At 47.8% G+C, this 15,984-nt stretch overlaps 1 protein-coding gene across 1 annotated transcript in view; it reads left to right on the top strand.

Moving 5' to 3' along the window:
* Positions 1-15,984, top strand: part of PPP2R3B (protein phosphatase 2 regulatory subunit B''beta) — a 56,761-nt gene that overhangs the window by 18,313 nt on the left and 22,464 nt on the right. The window contains exon 2 of the mRNA XM_079727921.1: positions 2,829-3,014. Within this exon, the coding sequence (XP_079584047.1) occupies positions 2,829-3,014 (186 nt within the window). The remainder of the gene's footprint in view (positions 1-2,828; positions 3,015-15,984) is intronic.

The following is a 15,984-nucleotide window of genomic DNA, read 5'->3' as shown; positions in this document are numbered from 1 at the left end:
CTCTCCGTCCGCAGGGCCGGCGCTGGGTCTCGCTTCCCCCGCGGCTGTTCTTTGCCACCGTAGGCGGGCATCACAGCCCAGCAGCTCTGCCGCGAAACCAAATCCCGGAGCCAGGACGTCCTAGGGCTGGGAGGAGGGGGTCAGCCTCTGTCCCTGGGCGCCGACAGGGCCGAGTCCGAATGGAACGTGGGACGAGGCGTCCCGCGGCCCCTCCCGGGGCAGGGGCTCCCCTGGGGCCTGTCCTCCCGCTTCCTGCCGTCCCCCCACCCCATGCCCGTGCTGTCGCTGCCCCAGCCCGTGGCCGTGCCGGCCCTCAGGGCCGCCTGCTGTTCCTCTCCTTCCCCTCCGTGCACCTCCCAGCTCTCCCCTCGTCTCTCAGGACTGAGCCAAGTCTGCACGCAGCCCCTCAGGATTATGTTGGCCCCGTGGTGATCACAGAGCTCGTCGCCCAGTGTCCCCAGGCTGCCACACGGACCTGGTACGGCTGACTCATGAGGGCTCCACCTCTTCTCGGTATGGTCACCGCCCCGTGCAAGGTCACCGCCCCGTGCAAGGTCACTGCCCCGTGCAAGGTCATTGAGCACCGAACAGCTGCCTCGTCAGCTGGGGCCTTAGGAAACACAGGAGACATGGGGCATCCGCGATGTGACGGAAGGGGACGCGGGACATCCCCTATGTGGCTGACGGGACATGGGACGTCCCGAGGTGTGACCGAGGGGACGCGGGATGTCCCTGATGTGACCGAGGGGTCGCAGGACGTCCCGAGGTGTGACCCAGGGGACATGGGAGGCCCCTGATGTGACCGAGGGGTCGCGGGACATCCCGAGGTGTGACCCAGGGGACGCGGGAGGTCGCTGATGTGACCAAGGGGTCGCGGGACGTCCCGAGGTGTGACCCAGGGGACATGGGAGGTCCCTGATGTGAGCGAAGGGTCACGGGACGTGCCGAGGTGTGACCCAGGGGACGCGGGAGGTCGCTGATGTGACCAAGGGGTCGCGGGACGTCCCGAGGTGTGACCCAGGGGACGCGGGAGGTCCCTGATGTGACCGAGGGGTCGCGGAACGTCCCGAGGTGTGACCTAGGGAACGCAGGAGGTCCCTGATGTGACCGAGGGGTCGCGGGAGGTCCCGAGGAGTCGCGGGAGGTCCCGAGGTGTGATCGAGGGGTCGCGGGAGGTCCCTGATGTGACCGAGGGGTTGCAGGAGGTCTCGAGGTGTGACCGAGGGGGGTGCCTGCCGTCTCCTGCTGTGTTGCGGGTGGAGAAGCAGTCTGGGTCGTAGGCTGTAGGGGTGACGTCCACTCACAACGTTAGCATCAGTGCACGGCGTGACTCCTGAAGGCCGTGTGCTGCGCCTCGGCTGCAGGCTGGTGGCGGGGCCCCTGGCACTTGTGGGCGTGGATCTGTGCTGTGTGTGCCTGGTCGGGGCAGCTGGGACGGGGGCACCCCGCCGTGAGCAGACCGCCACCGCGCCCTGTCCTCGGCTGTGCGGGCCTGGCTGCCCGCTCCAACCCCCTGGATGTAACCACCCCTGGCCGGGCAGTGCTGCCTGTGAGCCCCCTCTCCTGCGTTTGCCTTCCATCTGCTTTTCCGCGTGTGTCTCTGGATGCCCAGGGGCCGTGGGCTCCGTGTGTCCGTAGTGCCCTGTGTGCTCTGAGTTTCCCAGACCTTGCTGGCGGGCGCGTACCCCTCGCCGTCCCCTCTCCGGAACACCTGGTCACTCCCCATCCCCCACCGGTCCCGTGGCCTGAGGCCTTGGGTGCTCCTCCCTTGCTCCAGCGCTTCCCACCAGGACCCTGGGCTCTTCCTGTTGCGTCACGGTGCGTCCTCGTGTCCCCAGCCGCAGGGAACCCGGGGGTGCGTCCTCGTGTCCCCAGGGAATCCAGGGTGTGTCCTCGTGTCCCCAGGGAACCTGGGGTGTGTCTAGGAGGCGGGCCGTGCTTCCCCGTCCCTGCCCGTCAGGGACGCCCGGATGCGTGAGTCTCCGTGGGCATTACGGGCCGTGACTCGGGGCAGCTGTTTCTGGCACCCAGGAGGCCTTCCCGGGTCAGTGCAGAGGGACACTGCACATCCTGCAGGGGGACAGTGTCCCACAGTCCAGGGACAGCACGCCTCACCGAGTGCGGCCACCCTCCGGGCCTCCCCAGACCTGCCCAGTCCCAGCGCGTCCACTCCCGGCAGGTGCTTCCTGAGTGGTTCCGCTGGCTGGTCCCGTCTACTCAGGGGCGTTGGCGAACGCAGCCCTCCTCTGCATGCGTGGTGCACGCTTCTGACCTGTGACTGCACTGAGCTCACAGGTCACCCCGCCGGCCACCGGGCAGACATCCTGACGCTGCCGTCTGGAAGGCGCAGTGTGCGCTCCAGGATGGCTCCCGGCTGCTCCCTGTGCCAGGACGCCGAGCCCTCGGGGCTGCGGTGCTTTCTGAGGGCCGTGCCCGGCCACGGCGCTGGCCTCACATCCCATCCACAGGGAAGGACGGTGTGGGGACAGGCGGTTCCAGGCGCGAGACGCAAACGAGGGGACAGCCCGCCTGTGCCGACCTTGACCTCCCAGGAGGCAGGAGGGCAGGTTCTCTCAGCAGCTGTCCTTGTCCTGAGGGGTCACGCCCGAGGCAGGATCGGGCGAAGCAGGGCTGTGTGTGTGGCGCTCCGCCACGGGCCGCGTCACCTCCCGTGTCTGCAGTCAGCCCGGCGATGGTCTGGGCGTTCTGTCCACAGTCGGGTTCGCTGGGCTCCGGGCAGCTGCTCTGGTCCAGCCCGCGCCTGCTCAGTGCGCACCGGCGGGCAGCAGGTGCTCGCCGTGCTGGGTCCTCACCGCTCTCTCTCTCAGGTGCAGACGAGGAAGGAGCAGCCCCTGCCGCCCGCCGCCAGCCTGAGCATCCCCACGTTCTACTTCCCCCGAGGCCGCCCGCAGGACACCGTCAACGTAGACGCCAGCATCGCCAAGATCGAGAGGACTTTCGCCCAGTTCCCGCACGAGAGGGCCACCATGGGGGACATGGGCAGAGTGGCCAAGGTGGGTGTCCGCGCGCGGGGCCATGGCCCGCGGCCCCCCTGCGTCGTGGCCACGCGTGAGCTCACCTCGCCTGCGTCCCGCTTACTTCGGTCCTTAGCGACCTGAGGCACAGAGGGGTTCGTGCTACGCTTTGTCCTCGGGCGTGTCTGTGTGCCGTCCTCCCAGGTGTGGGCAGCTTGGAGGGACCCTGCCCAGGGGCTCTGTGTCTCTGCTGTGCAGGATGGTGGTGTTCTGGGCGGACGCATGTGGACCCATAGTCCGCATGGAGCAACACCGTGTGTGGGGTTTTAAACTTAACCCAGGTGTTCTCACGCCGTGCGCATCCCTGATCAATATCGGTGTTTCCTTCCAACGGTGTGTGTCAGGGTCCCGCGTGTGGACGCCCAGTGAGTTTGGTTGCTGCACCCTCTGTTGTGGGAACACACCACGGTGTACTCATCCATCCCCGATGGCTGGCTGTCTGCCTATGGCGAGGGACCTGGGTTCCACGTAGTCCCTCTGGTGTCTCACCCTGGGGGTGGGCTTGCTGGACAGAGGACAGTCCTCACCCTCACCTCCATGAGATGCCCCAGGTTGCCTAGTGGAGTTGTGCCCCCGTGGGAGGTTCCCGCGCACCCAGCCCCCCAGCTCTCTGTGTCGTTGGCAGCTGCGCGCAGGCATTTCCTGGGTGTTTGAGTTTGTACCTCCCGGTCCCCCGTGGGTCAGGCTGCTTTTACAAAGTGCTTCTGAATTCATCGTTAGGTTTCTTCAGTGGGTTGCTTGTGCCTCTCCTTTGCCCCTGGTGCTGCTGGGGTGAGTTCTCTTTTTTCATTCTCCCTCTCCGCCTGTAAAATTTCTAAGTCCTGGTGGCTGATCCTCTGTCCGTTATGTGCATTCTGAAAAGTTCTCCTGTTCTGTTTGCTGAATAAATTCATGTGCTCCCTTTTGCTTTCAGTTTTCAGCAGTTGCCTTCTCTTCTTTTTCTAACAGCTTTTTTGAGATGTAATTCACATGCCACACAATTCACCCATTTAAAGTATACAACTCAGTAGTTTTTAGTGTATTCACAGAGTTGTGCAACCATCACTACAGTTAATTCTTATCACCGCAGAAAGAAACCTTATACCCTTTGGCTGTCATCCCCCCATCCCCTTCCCCCCATCCCTAGGGAGCCACTAATCTACCTTCTGTCTCTGTGGATTTGCCTGTTCTGGACGTTTCCTCTAAGTGGAATCACACACTGTGTGTCCTTTGTCTGGCTTCTCTCACTGAGCATCATGTGTTCAAGGTTCGTCCACACTGTAGCCCGTGCTTCACTCCTTTTTGATAAATTTATTTATTTTTGGCCGTGTTAGGTATTCGTTGCTGCACGCGGGCTTTCTCTACTTGCGGCGAGCGGGGACTACTCTTCGTTGCGGCTTCTGTTGTTGCGGAGCACAGGCCCTAGGTTCGCAGGCTCAGTAGTTGTGGCACACTGGCTTCGTTGCTCCGCGGCATGTGGGATCTTCCCGGACCAGGGCTCGAACCCACGTCTCCTGCACTGGCAGGCGGATTCTTAACCACTGCGCCACCAGGGAAGTCCCTTCACTCCTTTTAATATTCCTTTACATATTTATTCATTCATCCTTTCGTGGACACTTGGGTTGTTCCACCTTTTGGCTCTTGTGAGTGGTGCTGCTGTGAACATTCAGGTGCTACAAGTTTTTGTGTAGACGGACATGTTTGCGTTTCTCTTGGGTAGATACTTAGGAGTGAATTGCTGGGTTGGACGGTAACACTATTTAACTGTCTGAGGAACTAGGAGACTGTTTTCCGAAGCAGCGGCCCCACTTTACTTTCCCACCCACCGGCGCCGTGTGAGGGCCCCCGTGTATTCACATCCTCGCCAGCACTTGTGGCCTGTCTTTTTGATTGTAGACCATCCTATCCCAGTGTGTGTGAAGCGGTGCCTCCTTGTGGTTTGGAGTTGCATTTCCTTCATGATTAATGTTAAGCCTCTGTTCATGTGCTTATTGGCTATTTCTGTGTCTTCTTTGGAAAAACGTCTCTTCAGATCCTTTGACTATTTTTTCAGTTGAGGTATTAGTCATTTTATTGTTGAATTGTAAGAGTTCTTTACACAGTCTAGATAGAATCCCTTATCGGGTATATATAGTGTGCAAATATTTTCTCCCATTATCTGGGTGATTTTTTTCACTTTTTTTCCCACTTTTTTAATATTAAAGTAAAGTTGTTTTACATTGTTGTGTTAATTTTTGCTGTACAGCAAAGTGATTCAGTTATACAGGTACACACATTCTTTTGTATATTCTTTTTCATTATGCTTTATTACAGGATATTGAATATAGTTCCCTGTGTTATACAGTAAGACCTTGTTGTTTATCCATTCTATATGTATTGGATTGGCCAAAAAGTGACTTCGGTTTTGGGTTTTGTACTTATTTATTTATTTATTTATTTATTTCTAGCTTTATTGAGATTATTGACATACAACATTGTGTAAGCTTTATTGAGTTTATTGACGTACAACATTGTGTAAGTGTAAGGTGTACAGCATAGTGATTCAATAGATGTATTTATTGCAAAATGATTACCACAGTAATGTTAGTTAGCACATCCATAACCTCACATACTTACAACTTATTTTTAATTGGGGTAGAGTTATTTTACAATGTTCTGTTAGTGTCTACCGTACACTGAAATGGCGTTCCCTGTGCTATACAGCAGGTTCTTATTAGTCATCTGTCTTATACAGCTTAGTGTATATATGTTAATCCCAATCTCCCAGTTCATCTCACGCCTGCTTCCCCACCGTGGTGTCCATATGTTTGTTCTCTACATCTGTGTCTCTTATTTCTGCCTTACAAACCAGTTTATCTGTACCATTTTTCTAGATTCCACAAATATGCCTTAATATACAATATTTGTTTTTCTTTTTCTGACTTCGGTCTTTATGACAGTCTCTAGGTCCATCCCTGTCTCTACAAATGACCCATTTTCGTTCCTTTTTATGGCTGAGTAATATTCCATTGTATATATATATGCCTTCGGTTTTTAAGTAAAAAATAAAAGACACATTTTTCATTTTCACCAAGAACTTTATTGAACAACGTAGTCACCCTTTTGCTCCACTACCATCTGCCATTTTTCAGGCAACTTCATAATTCCATCTTCCCAAAACCTTTTATTTTATTTATTTATTTATTTTTGTGTGTGTGGTATGCGGGCCTCTCACTGTTGTGGCCTTTCCCGTTGTGGAGCACAGGCTCCGGACGTGCAGGCTCAGCAGCCATGGCTCACGGGCCCAGCCGCTCCGCGGCATGTGGGATCTTCCCGGACCGGGGCATGAACCCGTGTCCCCTGCATCGGCAGGCGGACTCTCAACCACTGCGCCACCAGGGAAGCCCCCTTTTATGTTTTTGAGCAAAGAACTGTTCCAGGTGCCTTTTACCGTCTTCCAGGGAATTGAAATTGTTTCCATTAAGAGAATTTTGTGAAGGCCTAAATAAATGAAATCCAAAGGTGTGATGTCTGGTGAATACGGTGGATGAATCAGAACTTCCCAGCCAAGCTCTAACAGTTTCTGCCTGGTCATCAAAGAAACATGCGGTCTTGTGTTATCCTGATGGAAGATTATGCGTTTTCTGTTGACTGATTCTGGACGCTTTTCATCGAGTGCCACTTTCAGTTGGTCTCATTGGGAGCAGCACTTGTTGGAATTAATCATTTGGTTTTCCAGAAGGAGCTCATAATAGAGGACTCCCTTCCAACCCCACCATATACACAGCATCACCTTCTTTGGATGAAGACCGGCCTTTGGTGTGGTTGGTGGTGGTTCATTTCTCTTGCTCCACAATCTCTTCCATTCCACATTATTGTACAGTATCCACTTTTCATCACCTGTCACAATTTGTTTTAAAAATGGAACGTTTTCATGATGTTTCAATAGAGAGTCTCATGCAGCAATACGGTCAAGAAGGTTTTTTTCGCTTAAGTGGAACCCAGACATCAAAGCGGTTCACATCACCAAGCTGGTGCACATGATTTCCAGCACTTGATCTGGATATTGTGAGTATGTCGGCTGTCTCCCACGTGGTGTAACATTGACTGTTCTCAGTTAACGTCTGGATTTGATTGTTACCAACTTCAACTGGTCTACCCGAGCGTGGAGCATCGTCCAGCGAGAAATCTCCGGCACGACACTTTGCAGACCACTATTGACACGTTCGATCAGTCATGGCACCTTCTCCATACACTGCACAAATCGTTTTTTTTGCGTTTCGGTTGCATTTTTACCTTTCTTGGAATAATAAAGCATAATATACTGAAAATGTTGCTTTTTTTCTCCCATCCTCAGTATTAAAATGGCTACACAAAAATTTAACCAATTTTGATAAGTCTTTTTTTAAATGCATGCTGGTATGACAGCTGTCACATACAGTCTAACAAAATTGTTTTGAATGAAGTTAAAGACAACTAAGTGCTACTAGAGCCATCTTACAAAGAAAAACCAAACAAACCTTTTGGCCAACCTGATACTAGTTTGCGTCTGCTAATCCCAAGCTCTCAATCCATCCCTCCCCCACCCCTCTTCCCCTTGGCAACCAAAGTCTGTTCTCTATGTCTGTGAGTCTGTTTCTGTTTTGTCAATAAGTTCATTTGTATCATTTTTGAGAGTCCACGTATATTTACGTTATCATATGATACTTGTTTTTCTCTGTCTGACATACTTCACTTAGTATGATCATCTCCAGGTCCATGCATGTTGCTGCAAATGGCATTATTTCATTCTTTTTTTATGGCTGAGTAATGTTCCAGTGTATATATGTACCACATCTTCTTTATCCATTCCTCTGTCTCTGGACATTTAGGTTGCTTCCATGTCTTGGCTGTTGTGAATAGTGCTGCTGTGAACATAGGGATGCATATATCTTTTTGAATTGTAGTTTTCTCCAGATATATGCCCAGGAGTGGGGTTGCTGGAACATATGGTAACTCTATTTTTAGTTTTCTGAGGAACCTCCACACTGTTTTCCGTAGTGGCTGCACCAGCTTTACGTTCCCACCAACAGTGTAGGAGGTTTCCCTTTTCTCCACACCTTCTCCAGCACTTGTTATTTGTAGGCTTTTTAATGATGGCCCTTCTGACCAGTGTGAGGTGGTATCTCATTGTAGTTTTGATTTGTATTTCTCTGATAACTAGCGATGTTCAGCATCTTTTCATGTGCCTGTTGGCCATCTGTCTTCTTTGGAGAAATGTCGATTTACGTTCTCCGCCCATTTTTTGATTGGGTGTTTTTTTGTTGTTGAGTCGCTGAGCTGGCTGGATATTTTGGAAATCAGTTCCCTGTCGGTTGCATCCTCTGCAAACATTTTCTCCCCTTCCGTAGGTTGTCTTCATTTTGTTCATGGTTTCCTTTGCTGTGCAAAAATAAGCTTGTAAAGTGTGATTAGGTCCCATTTGTTTATTTTTGTTTTTATTTCTGTTGCCTCGGGAGACTGATCTAAGAAAACATTGGTACGGTTTATGTCAGAGAATGTTTTGCCTATGTCTCTTCTGGGAGTTTTATGGTGTCATGTCTTGTATTTAAGTCTTTGAGGCATTTTTAGTTTATTTTTGTGTATGGTGTGAGGGTGTGTTCTGACTTCGTTGATTTACGTGCATCTGTCCAACTTTCCCACCACCACTTGAAGAAAGTGTTTTATTTCCATTGTATATTCTTGCCTCCTTTGTCGAAGATTAATTGACTGTAGGTGCGTGGGTTTATTTCTGGGCTCTCTATTCTGTTCCACTGATCTACGTGTCTGTTTTTGTGCCAGTACCACAGTATTTTGATTACTGTAGCTTTGTAGTATTTTGTCAAGTCTGGGAGGGTTATGACTCCTGCTTTGTTTTTTTCCCTCAGGATTGCTTTGGCAATTGTGGGTCTTCCATGGTTCCATATCAATTTTAGGATTATTTGTTCTAGTTCTGTGAAAAAATGTCATGGGTAATTTGATAGGAACTGCATTAAATCTGTAGATTGCTTTGGGCAGTATGGCCATTTAAACAATATTCATTTTTCCAGTCCAGGAGCATGAGATATCTTTCCATTTCTTTGAATCATCTTTAACTTCCTCTGTTAATGTTTTGTAGTTCTCAGCATGCAAGTCTTTCACCTCCTTGGTCAGGTTTATTCCTTAGTTTTTGGGGGGTTTTTTGGTGTTTTTTTGTTTTTTTTTTTACATTCACTTTCTGCTCTTTCATTTTTAGTGTAAAGAAATGCATCCGATTTCTGTATGTTAAAGTGTAAAGAAATGCAACTGATTTCTGTATGTTAATCTTGTATCCTGGTACCTTGCTGAATTCGTTTATCAGTTCTAGTAGTTTTTGTGTGGCCTCTTTAGGGTTTTCTATATATAGTATCATGTCATCTGCACGTAGTGACAAGTTTACCTCTTCCCTTCCAATTTGGATACCTGTTTCTCTTTCTTGTCTGATTGCTGTGGCTAAGACTTCCAATACTATGTTGAATAGAAGTGGTGAGAGGGGGCATCCTTGTTCCAGATTTTAGCAGGAAGGCTTTTAACTTTTCCCCATTGAGTGTATATCAGCTGTGGGTTTGTCATAAATAACTTCTATTATGTTTATAGATATGTTTCCTCTATACCCATTCTGGTAGGAGTTTTTATCATGAATGGATGTTGAATTTTGTCAAGTGCTTTTTCTGAATCTATTGAGATGATCATCTGGTTTTTGTCTTTTCTTTTGTTGATGTGGTGTTTCACATCGATTTGTATATGTTGAACCATCTTTGTGAACTTGGGATGAGTTCCACTGGGTCATGTTGTATGATCTCTTTTATGTGTTGTTGGATTCGGTTTGCTAGTATTTTGTTGAGAATTTTTACATCTATGTTCATCAAAGGTATTAGCCTGTAATTTTCTTTTTTGATAGTGTCTGGTTTTGGTATTGGGTCGATGGTGGCTTCATAGAATGTCTTTGGGGTATTCCCTCCTCTTCAGTCTTTTGAAAGAGTTTGAGAAGGATTGGTAAAAGTTCTTTGTATGTTTGGTAGAATTTGCCTGTGAAGCCATCTGGTCCTGGACTTTTGTTTGTATGGAGTTTTTTTTTTTTATTACAGATTCTATTTCACTTCCAGTTTTCAGGCTTTCAAAGTATCTTATTTCTTGTGATTCAATTTTGGTGGGTTTTATGTTTCTAGAAAGTTGTCCATCTCTTCTAAGTTGTCGAATGTGTTGGCATATAGTTGTTCATAGTATTCTGTTATGGTTTTTTGTATTTCTGTGGTATTGGTTGATATTTCTCCTTTTTCATTTCTTATTTTGTTTGAGTCTTCTCTCTTTTTTTGGTGAGCCTGGCCAGAGGTTTGTCAATTTTTGTTGGGTTTGTTACCCTTTCAAAGAACAAGCTTTTGGTCTTATTGATTTTTTCCTAGGTTTTTTTTTTTTTTTTTTTTTTTTTGTGGTACACGGGCCTCTCACTGTTGTGGCCTCTCCCATTGCGGAGCACAGGCTCCGGACGCGCAGGCTCAGCGGCCATGGCTCACGGGCGCAGCCGCTCAGCGGCATGTGGGATCCTCCTGGACCGGGGCACAAACCCGTGTCCCCTGCATCGGCAGGCCAACCCCCATCCTCTCCCTGGGTCTGACCTCTGAAGCCCAAGCTTCAGCACCCAGCCCCCGCCCGCCCCAGTGGACGGGTGTCTCAGTCTGGGGAGCACAGGGCAGCAGTGAGCACCGTATGTGCAGGTCACTGTCTGTGTTGCCTTTTGCAGACCTGCTGTTGTGCTCTCTCTGAGGCCCTGAAGCTCCTCCTTTGTCCACGCTGATCTCCCTGCCAGCGAGGGCACTGTCCAGGGTGCAGGAACCTTTCCTCTTCCACAGCTCCCTCCCTGGGGCCCAGGTCCTGTCCCCATTCCTTTCTCTCTCTCTCTTTTTCTCTTCTTCTTTGTTTTGCCCTGCCTGGTTCCATGGAGATTTTCTTGCCCTTTCTGAAGTCTGAGGTCTTCTGCCAGCGTGCAGTAGGTGTTCGGTGAGAGCTGTTCCACACGCAGGTGGATTTTTCATGTATTTGTGGGAGGACGTGAGTTCCACGTCCTTCTCGTCCTTCTCCTCCTCCACCGTGATCTCTTTCCTCCACATTTTCCTCTTTGAGTTTTAATTTCCTTTAACGTTACTGCTTTATTAAGGGTTTTAATTTCTGGGGTCGATTTTGGTCATTTATGTTTTTTTCTAAAACAATCCTTGGCATGATTATAAATGTATTATTCTAAAGCTTTTCCTTATCTTCTTGTATGATTCTTTTTAAATTTTTGTTTTCTTTTGGAGTATAGTTGATATACAATGTTGTGTTAGTTTCAGGTGTACAACAAAGTGATTCACTTATACATATATCTATTTGTTTTTCAGAATTTTTTTCCCACTTAGGTTATTACACAATATTCAGTAGAGTTCCCTGTGCTATACAGTATGTCCTTGTTGATTATCTGTCTTGTATGTAGTAGGGTGTATAGGTTAACTCCAAACCCCTAATTTATCCCTCCCTGTTGCCTTTCCCCTTTGGTAGCCATAAGTTTGTTTTCTAAGTTTGTGAGTCTGTTTCTGTTTTGTTAATAAGTTCATTTGTATCATTTTTTTAGATTCCACATATAAGTGATATCATATGGTATTTGTTTTTCTGTGTCTCACTTACTTCACTTAGTATGATCATTTCTAAGTCCATCCATGTTGCTGCAAATGGCACTATTTCATTCTCTTTGATGGCTGAGTCATATTCCATTGTACGTATGTACCACATCTTTATCCGTTCACCTGTTGATGGACGTTTAGGTTGCTTCCATATCTTGGCTATTGTAAATAGTGCTGTAATGAACATTGGGGTGCGTTTATCTTTTCAAATTGTGGTTTTCTTTGGATATATGCCCTGGAGTGGGTTAGCTGGATCACATGGCAACTCTGTTTTTAGGTTTCTGAGGAACCTCCACACTGTTCTCCACAGTGGCTGCACCAACTTTCATTCCCACTGGCAGAGTAGGAGGGTTCCCTTTCCTCCACACCCTCTCCAGCATTTATTGTTTGTACATTTTTTAACAATTGCCGTTCTGACCAGTGTGAGGTGATACCTCGTTGTAGTTTTGATTTACATTTCTCTGATAGTTATTGATGTTGAGCATCTTTTCATGTGCTTTTTGTCCATTTGTATGTCTTCTACGGAGAAGTGTCTATTTAGGTCTTCTGCCCAGTTTTCAATTGCGTTGTTTTCTTTCATACTGAGCTGCATGAGCTGTTTGTATATTTTGGAGATAAATCCTTTGTCAGTTGCTTCGTTTGCAAATGTTTTCTCCCACTCTGTGTGTTGTCTTTTTGTTTTGTTTTGATGGTTTCCTTTGCTATGAAAAAGCTTGTAAGTTTAATTAGGTCCCATTTGTTTATTTTTGTTTTTATTTTCATTACTCTGGGAGCTAGGTCCAAAAAGATACTGCTGTGATTTATGCCAGAGTGGCTGTCTTTGTTTTCCTCTAAGAGTTTTATAATATCCGGTCTTACATTTAGGTCTTTAATCCATTTTGAGCTTTTTTTGTGTATGGCATTACACAGTGTTCTAATTTCTTTCTTTTACATGTAGCTGTCCAGCTTTCCCAGCACCACTTATTGAAGAGACTGTCTTTTCTCCATTGTATATTCTTGACTCCTTTGTCATAGGTTAATTGACCATGGGTGCATGGGTTTGTCTCTGGGCTTTCTATCCTGTTCCATTGAATCGTGTGTCTGTTTTTATGCCAGGACCATACTGTTATGATTACTGTAGCTTTGTAGTGTAGTCCAAAGCCAGGGAGCCTGATTCCTCCAGCTCTGTTTTTCTTTCTCAAGATTGCTTTGGTTATTTGGGGGTCTTTGTGTTTCCATATAAATTTAAAAATTTTTTCTTCTAGTTCTACGAAAAATGCCATTGGTAAATTGATAGGGTTTGCATTGAATCTGTAGATTGCCTTGGGTAGTATATTCATTTTGGCAGCATCGATTCTTTCAATCCAAGAACATCAAATCTGAACATTTGACCCTTTGTCTTTGTAGGGTTATTTAGCTCTGATTCCTTTTGACTAGTCATGCTAGAGGTTAATTTATATTTTTTCAGATAAGAATCTGTCAGCTTCATTGAGTAATTTTTTGTTCATCTCCTTCATGAACCTCTGCTTTCATTTTTGTTACTTTCTTACATTTTTTCTATTGTCACTTTTTTCCAGCTTCTTGAATTGAACAGTTATTTTTCAGTCAGCTTTATTGAGATATAATTGACACAGAGTTAGACTCCCCAGTTCTAAGTATACAGTTTGACGGAATTTGATAAATGTTCACCCCTGTGGATCCACATCACCGGCAAGGTAGGGAACACTAATTCCCAGGGACGTCCCTTGGACTCCTTGATCAGTGGGTTGGGCCAGAGGGAGTGGCTTGGGCATCTGCCCACCCCTTTGGTGGTGCCGTGTACAGGGATCATGGGTGCAGGACCCTGCTTTTGCTCCTGGCACCGCAGAAGTGACAGTTAGGTTCTGACTTTTTTGTGTCTTGTTCATAATTTGCCCCAGCTGCACGTGTGTGCAGTTATTTTTAGTCCCTTGTAGTTTCTTTTATCTGTTGCTGGAGGAGACGTTTGTCCATGTGCAAGCCCTGCAGCAAAGGGTCCCAGGTCCTGGCCTATCTCACCCTCACTCCCTGGCCCTATGGTGCTGTTGTTTTGCCTTTTCTAGAATTTCACATGAATGGGATCATGTGGTGGGTTGTCTTGGGTTTTTCTGGCCTCTTTCACCCAGCCTAATTGTCAATGTTTGTCCTTAGCATTTACTGCTGAGTAGCATTCTGTGCACACATGTCCCTTGGTGTATCTGTTTACTGGTGGATGAAAGGTTGTTCCCAGTTTTGTCTCATGAATAAAGCTGTTGTGTATGTCTGTACACAGGATTTGTGCAACACCTTTGCAAGTTCTCTGAGGTAAGAAATGCTGCAGAGTTGAATTGCTTGGTCATCTGGTGACTATATCTTTAATTTTATAAGAAACTGTAAAACTGTCTTCCAGTGTGACTGTCCGTTATGTGTGTCCAGCCAGCAGTGTGTGAGACGCCAGTTGCTCTGTAAGCTGTCAGCACTTGGTGTTGACGCTTTTTAACTTTAGCCGAGCTGGTGCCTGTGCAGAGGTCACTTACTGTGGCTTTGTGTCTCATTTCCCTAATGATTATGTTCAATCCCTGGTTATGTGTTTGTTTCTCATCAGCATCTTTTTCTTTTTTTGGCAGCTCTCTTGAGGTATAACTGATGTGAGGTAAACAGTAGATGTTTACTGTGTACCATTTAGTGAGCTTTGATGTGTGTGAATCCCCATGAAGCTAGGCAGACAATTGAGATGAGAAGCATTTCCAGCATCCCCCAAACTTGGCTTCTTTCCAGTCCATCCTGGCCTAGCCCCAGGCCCCCACTGGTCTACTTTCTGTCACTATGGAGTAGTGTTTCCTAGAACTTAATGTAAACAGAATCACAGAGTAGGTACTTATTTTTTTTAATTGTGGTAAAATTCACATAAAACTCTATCAGCATGTTAGCCATTCTAAACTCTAAACTTTAGAGGCCCTTATTACATACACAGTGTTGCATGACCCTTGCCATTGTCTAGTTCCAGAGCATTCTCATCACCCCAAAAGCAGCTCTGGGCCCCTTGGCAGTCACTGCATTCCCCCTCCCCCAGCCCCTGACACCGCTCATCTGCTGCTTGTCTCGGTGGATTTGCCTGTTCTAAATATTTCATATTAATGGAACCATACACTAATTGTCCTGTGTCTGACTTCCTTCCTTTACTTGGCATCACGTCCTCAAGGTCCATCCGTGTGGTAGCCTGTGTCAGGGCTTCACTCCTTTTCATGGCTGGGTCATATTCCATTAGGTGCTTGGACCCTATTCTGCTGATTCAGTCATCCATAGATGGGCGTTTGGTGGTTTCCACCTTTTGGCTGCTGTGAGCAGTGCTACTGTGAACTTTTGAGTATGAGTGTTTGTGTGAGGTCCCGTTTTCAGTTCTTTTGGCTATGGGGAGGGGGTGGGCAGTGGTGTGTGTGTGTGTACACATACCTAGGAGTGGAATTGCTAGGTCATATGGTAATTCTGTGTTTGACTTACCGAGGGACAACCCAGCTGATTTCCACGGCAGCTGCGCCGTCTTGCATCCCCAGCAGCACGTGTGGGCTCCCGTCGCTCCACATCCTCAGCACGCTTGCTTTTCTCTCTCTTTAATTGTAGCCATTTGTCTTGGTTCAGGCTGATGTACCAAATCCTGCAGACCGGGTGGCTTATAAACAACAGAAGTTTACTCCTCATAGTTCTGGAGGCTGGACGTCTGAGATCAAGGTGTCAGCAGGGCTGGTTCTGGTGAGGGCTGTCCTCTGGGGTACAGAAGTTTCTCGCTGTGCCCTCGCACGGAGGAAGCGGTGAGGGAGCTTTCTGGAGTCCCTTTGCTAAGGACACTAATCCCGTTCATAGGGCACCACCCTCATGACCTCCTCACTTCCCAAAGCCTCCACCTCCTGACACCATCACCTCGGGGATTAAGTTTCAACATAAGAACTTTGCAGGGGCGGTGGGGGGCGGACACAAACATTCAGACCACAGCTCTATCCTCTTGGGTATATGGAGATAACTTGTTGTAATTTGCACATTTCTAATGACTGACAGTACTGGGTGAGCATCTTTTAAATGTGCCCATTTATCACTGAATGTCTTCTTTGATGACATGCCTGTTCAGATGATTTGCCCATTTAAAAACCTGGTGTTTTCTTACTATTGAGTTATATGTGCTTTGCATACATTCTAGATACAAGCCCTCGTCAGAGGTGCTGTGTAGCAGACGTTTTCTCCCCATGTTCGCTTGTCTTTCTGCTGTCGTAACAGTCTTTGGAATTGCAAACGTTTTGCATTTTGATTGTGTCCAGTTTTCAGATTTTTTC

This window comes from Hyperoodon ampullatus (genome assembly GCF_949752795.1).
Source record: "Hyperoodon ampullatus genome assembly, chromosome: X".
In the NCBI taxonomy this organism is placed as follows: Eukaryota; Metazoa; Chordata; class Mammalia; order Artiodactyla; family Ziphiidae; genus Hyperoodon; species Hyperoodon ampullatus.
This window is presented reverse-complemented; position numbering and strand designations above follow the sequence as displayed.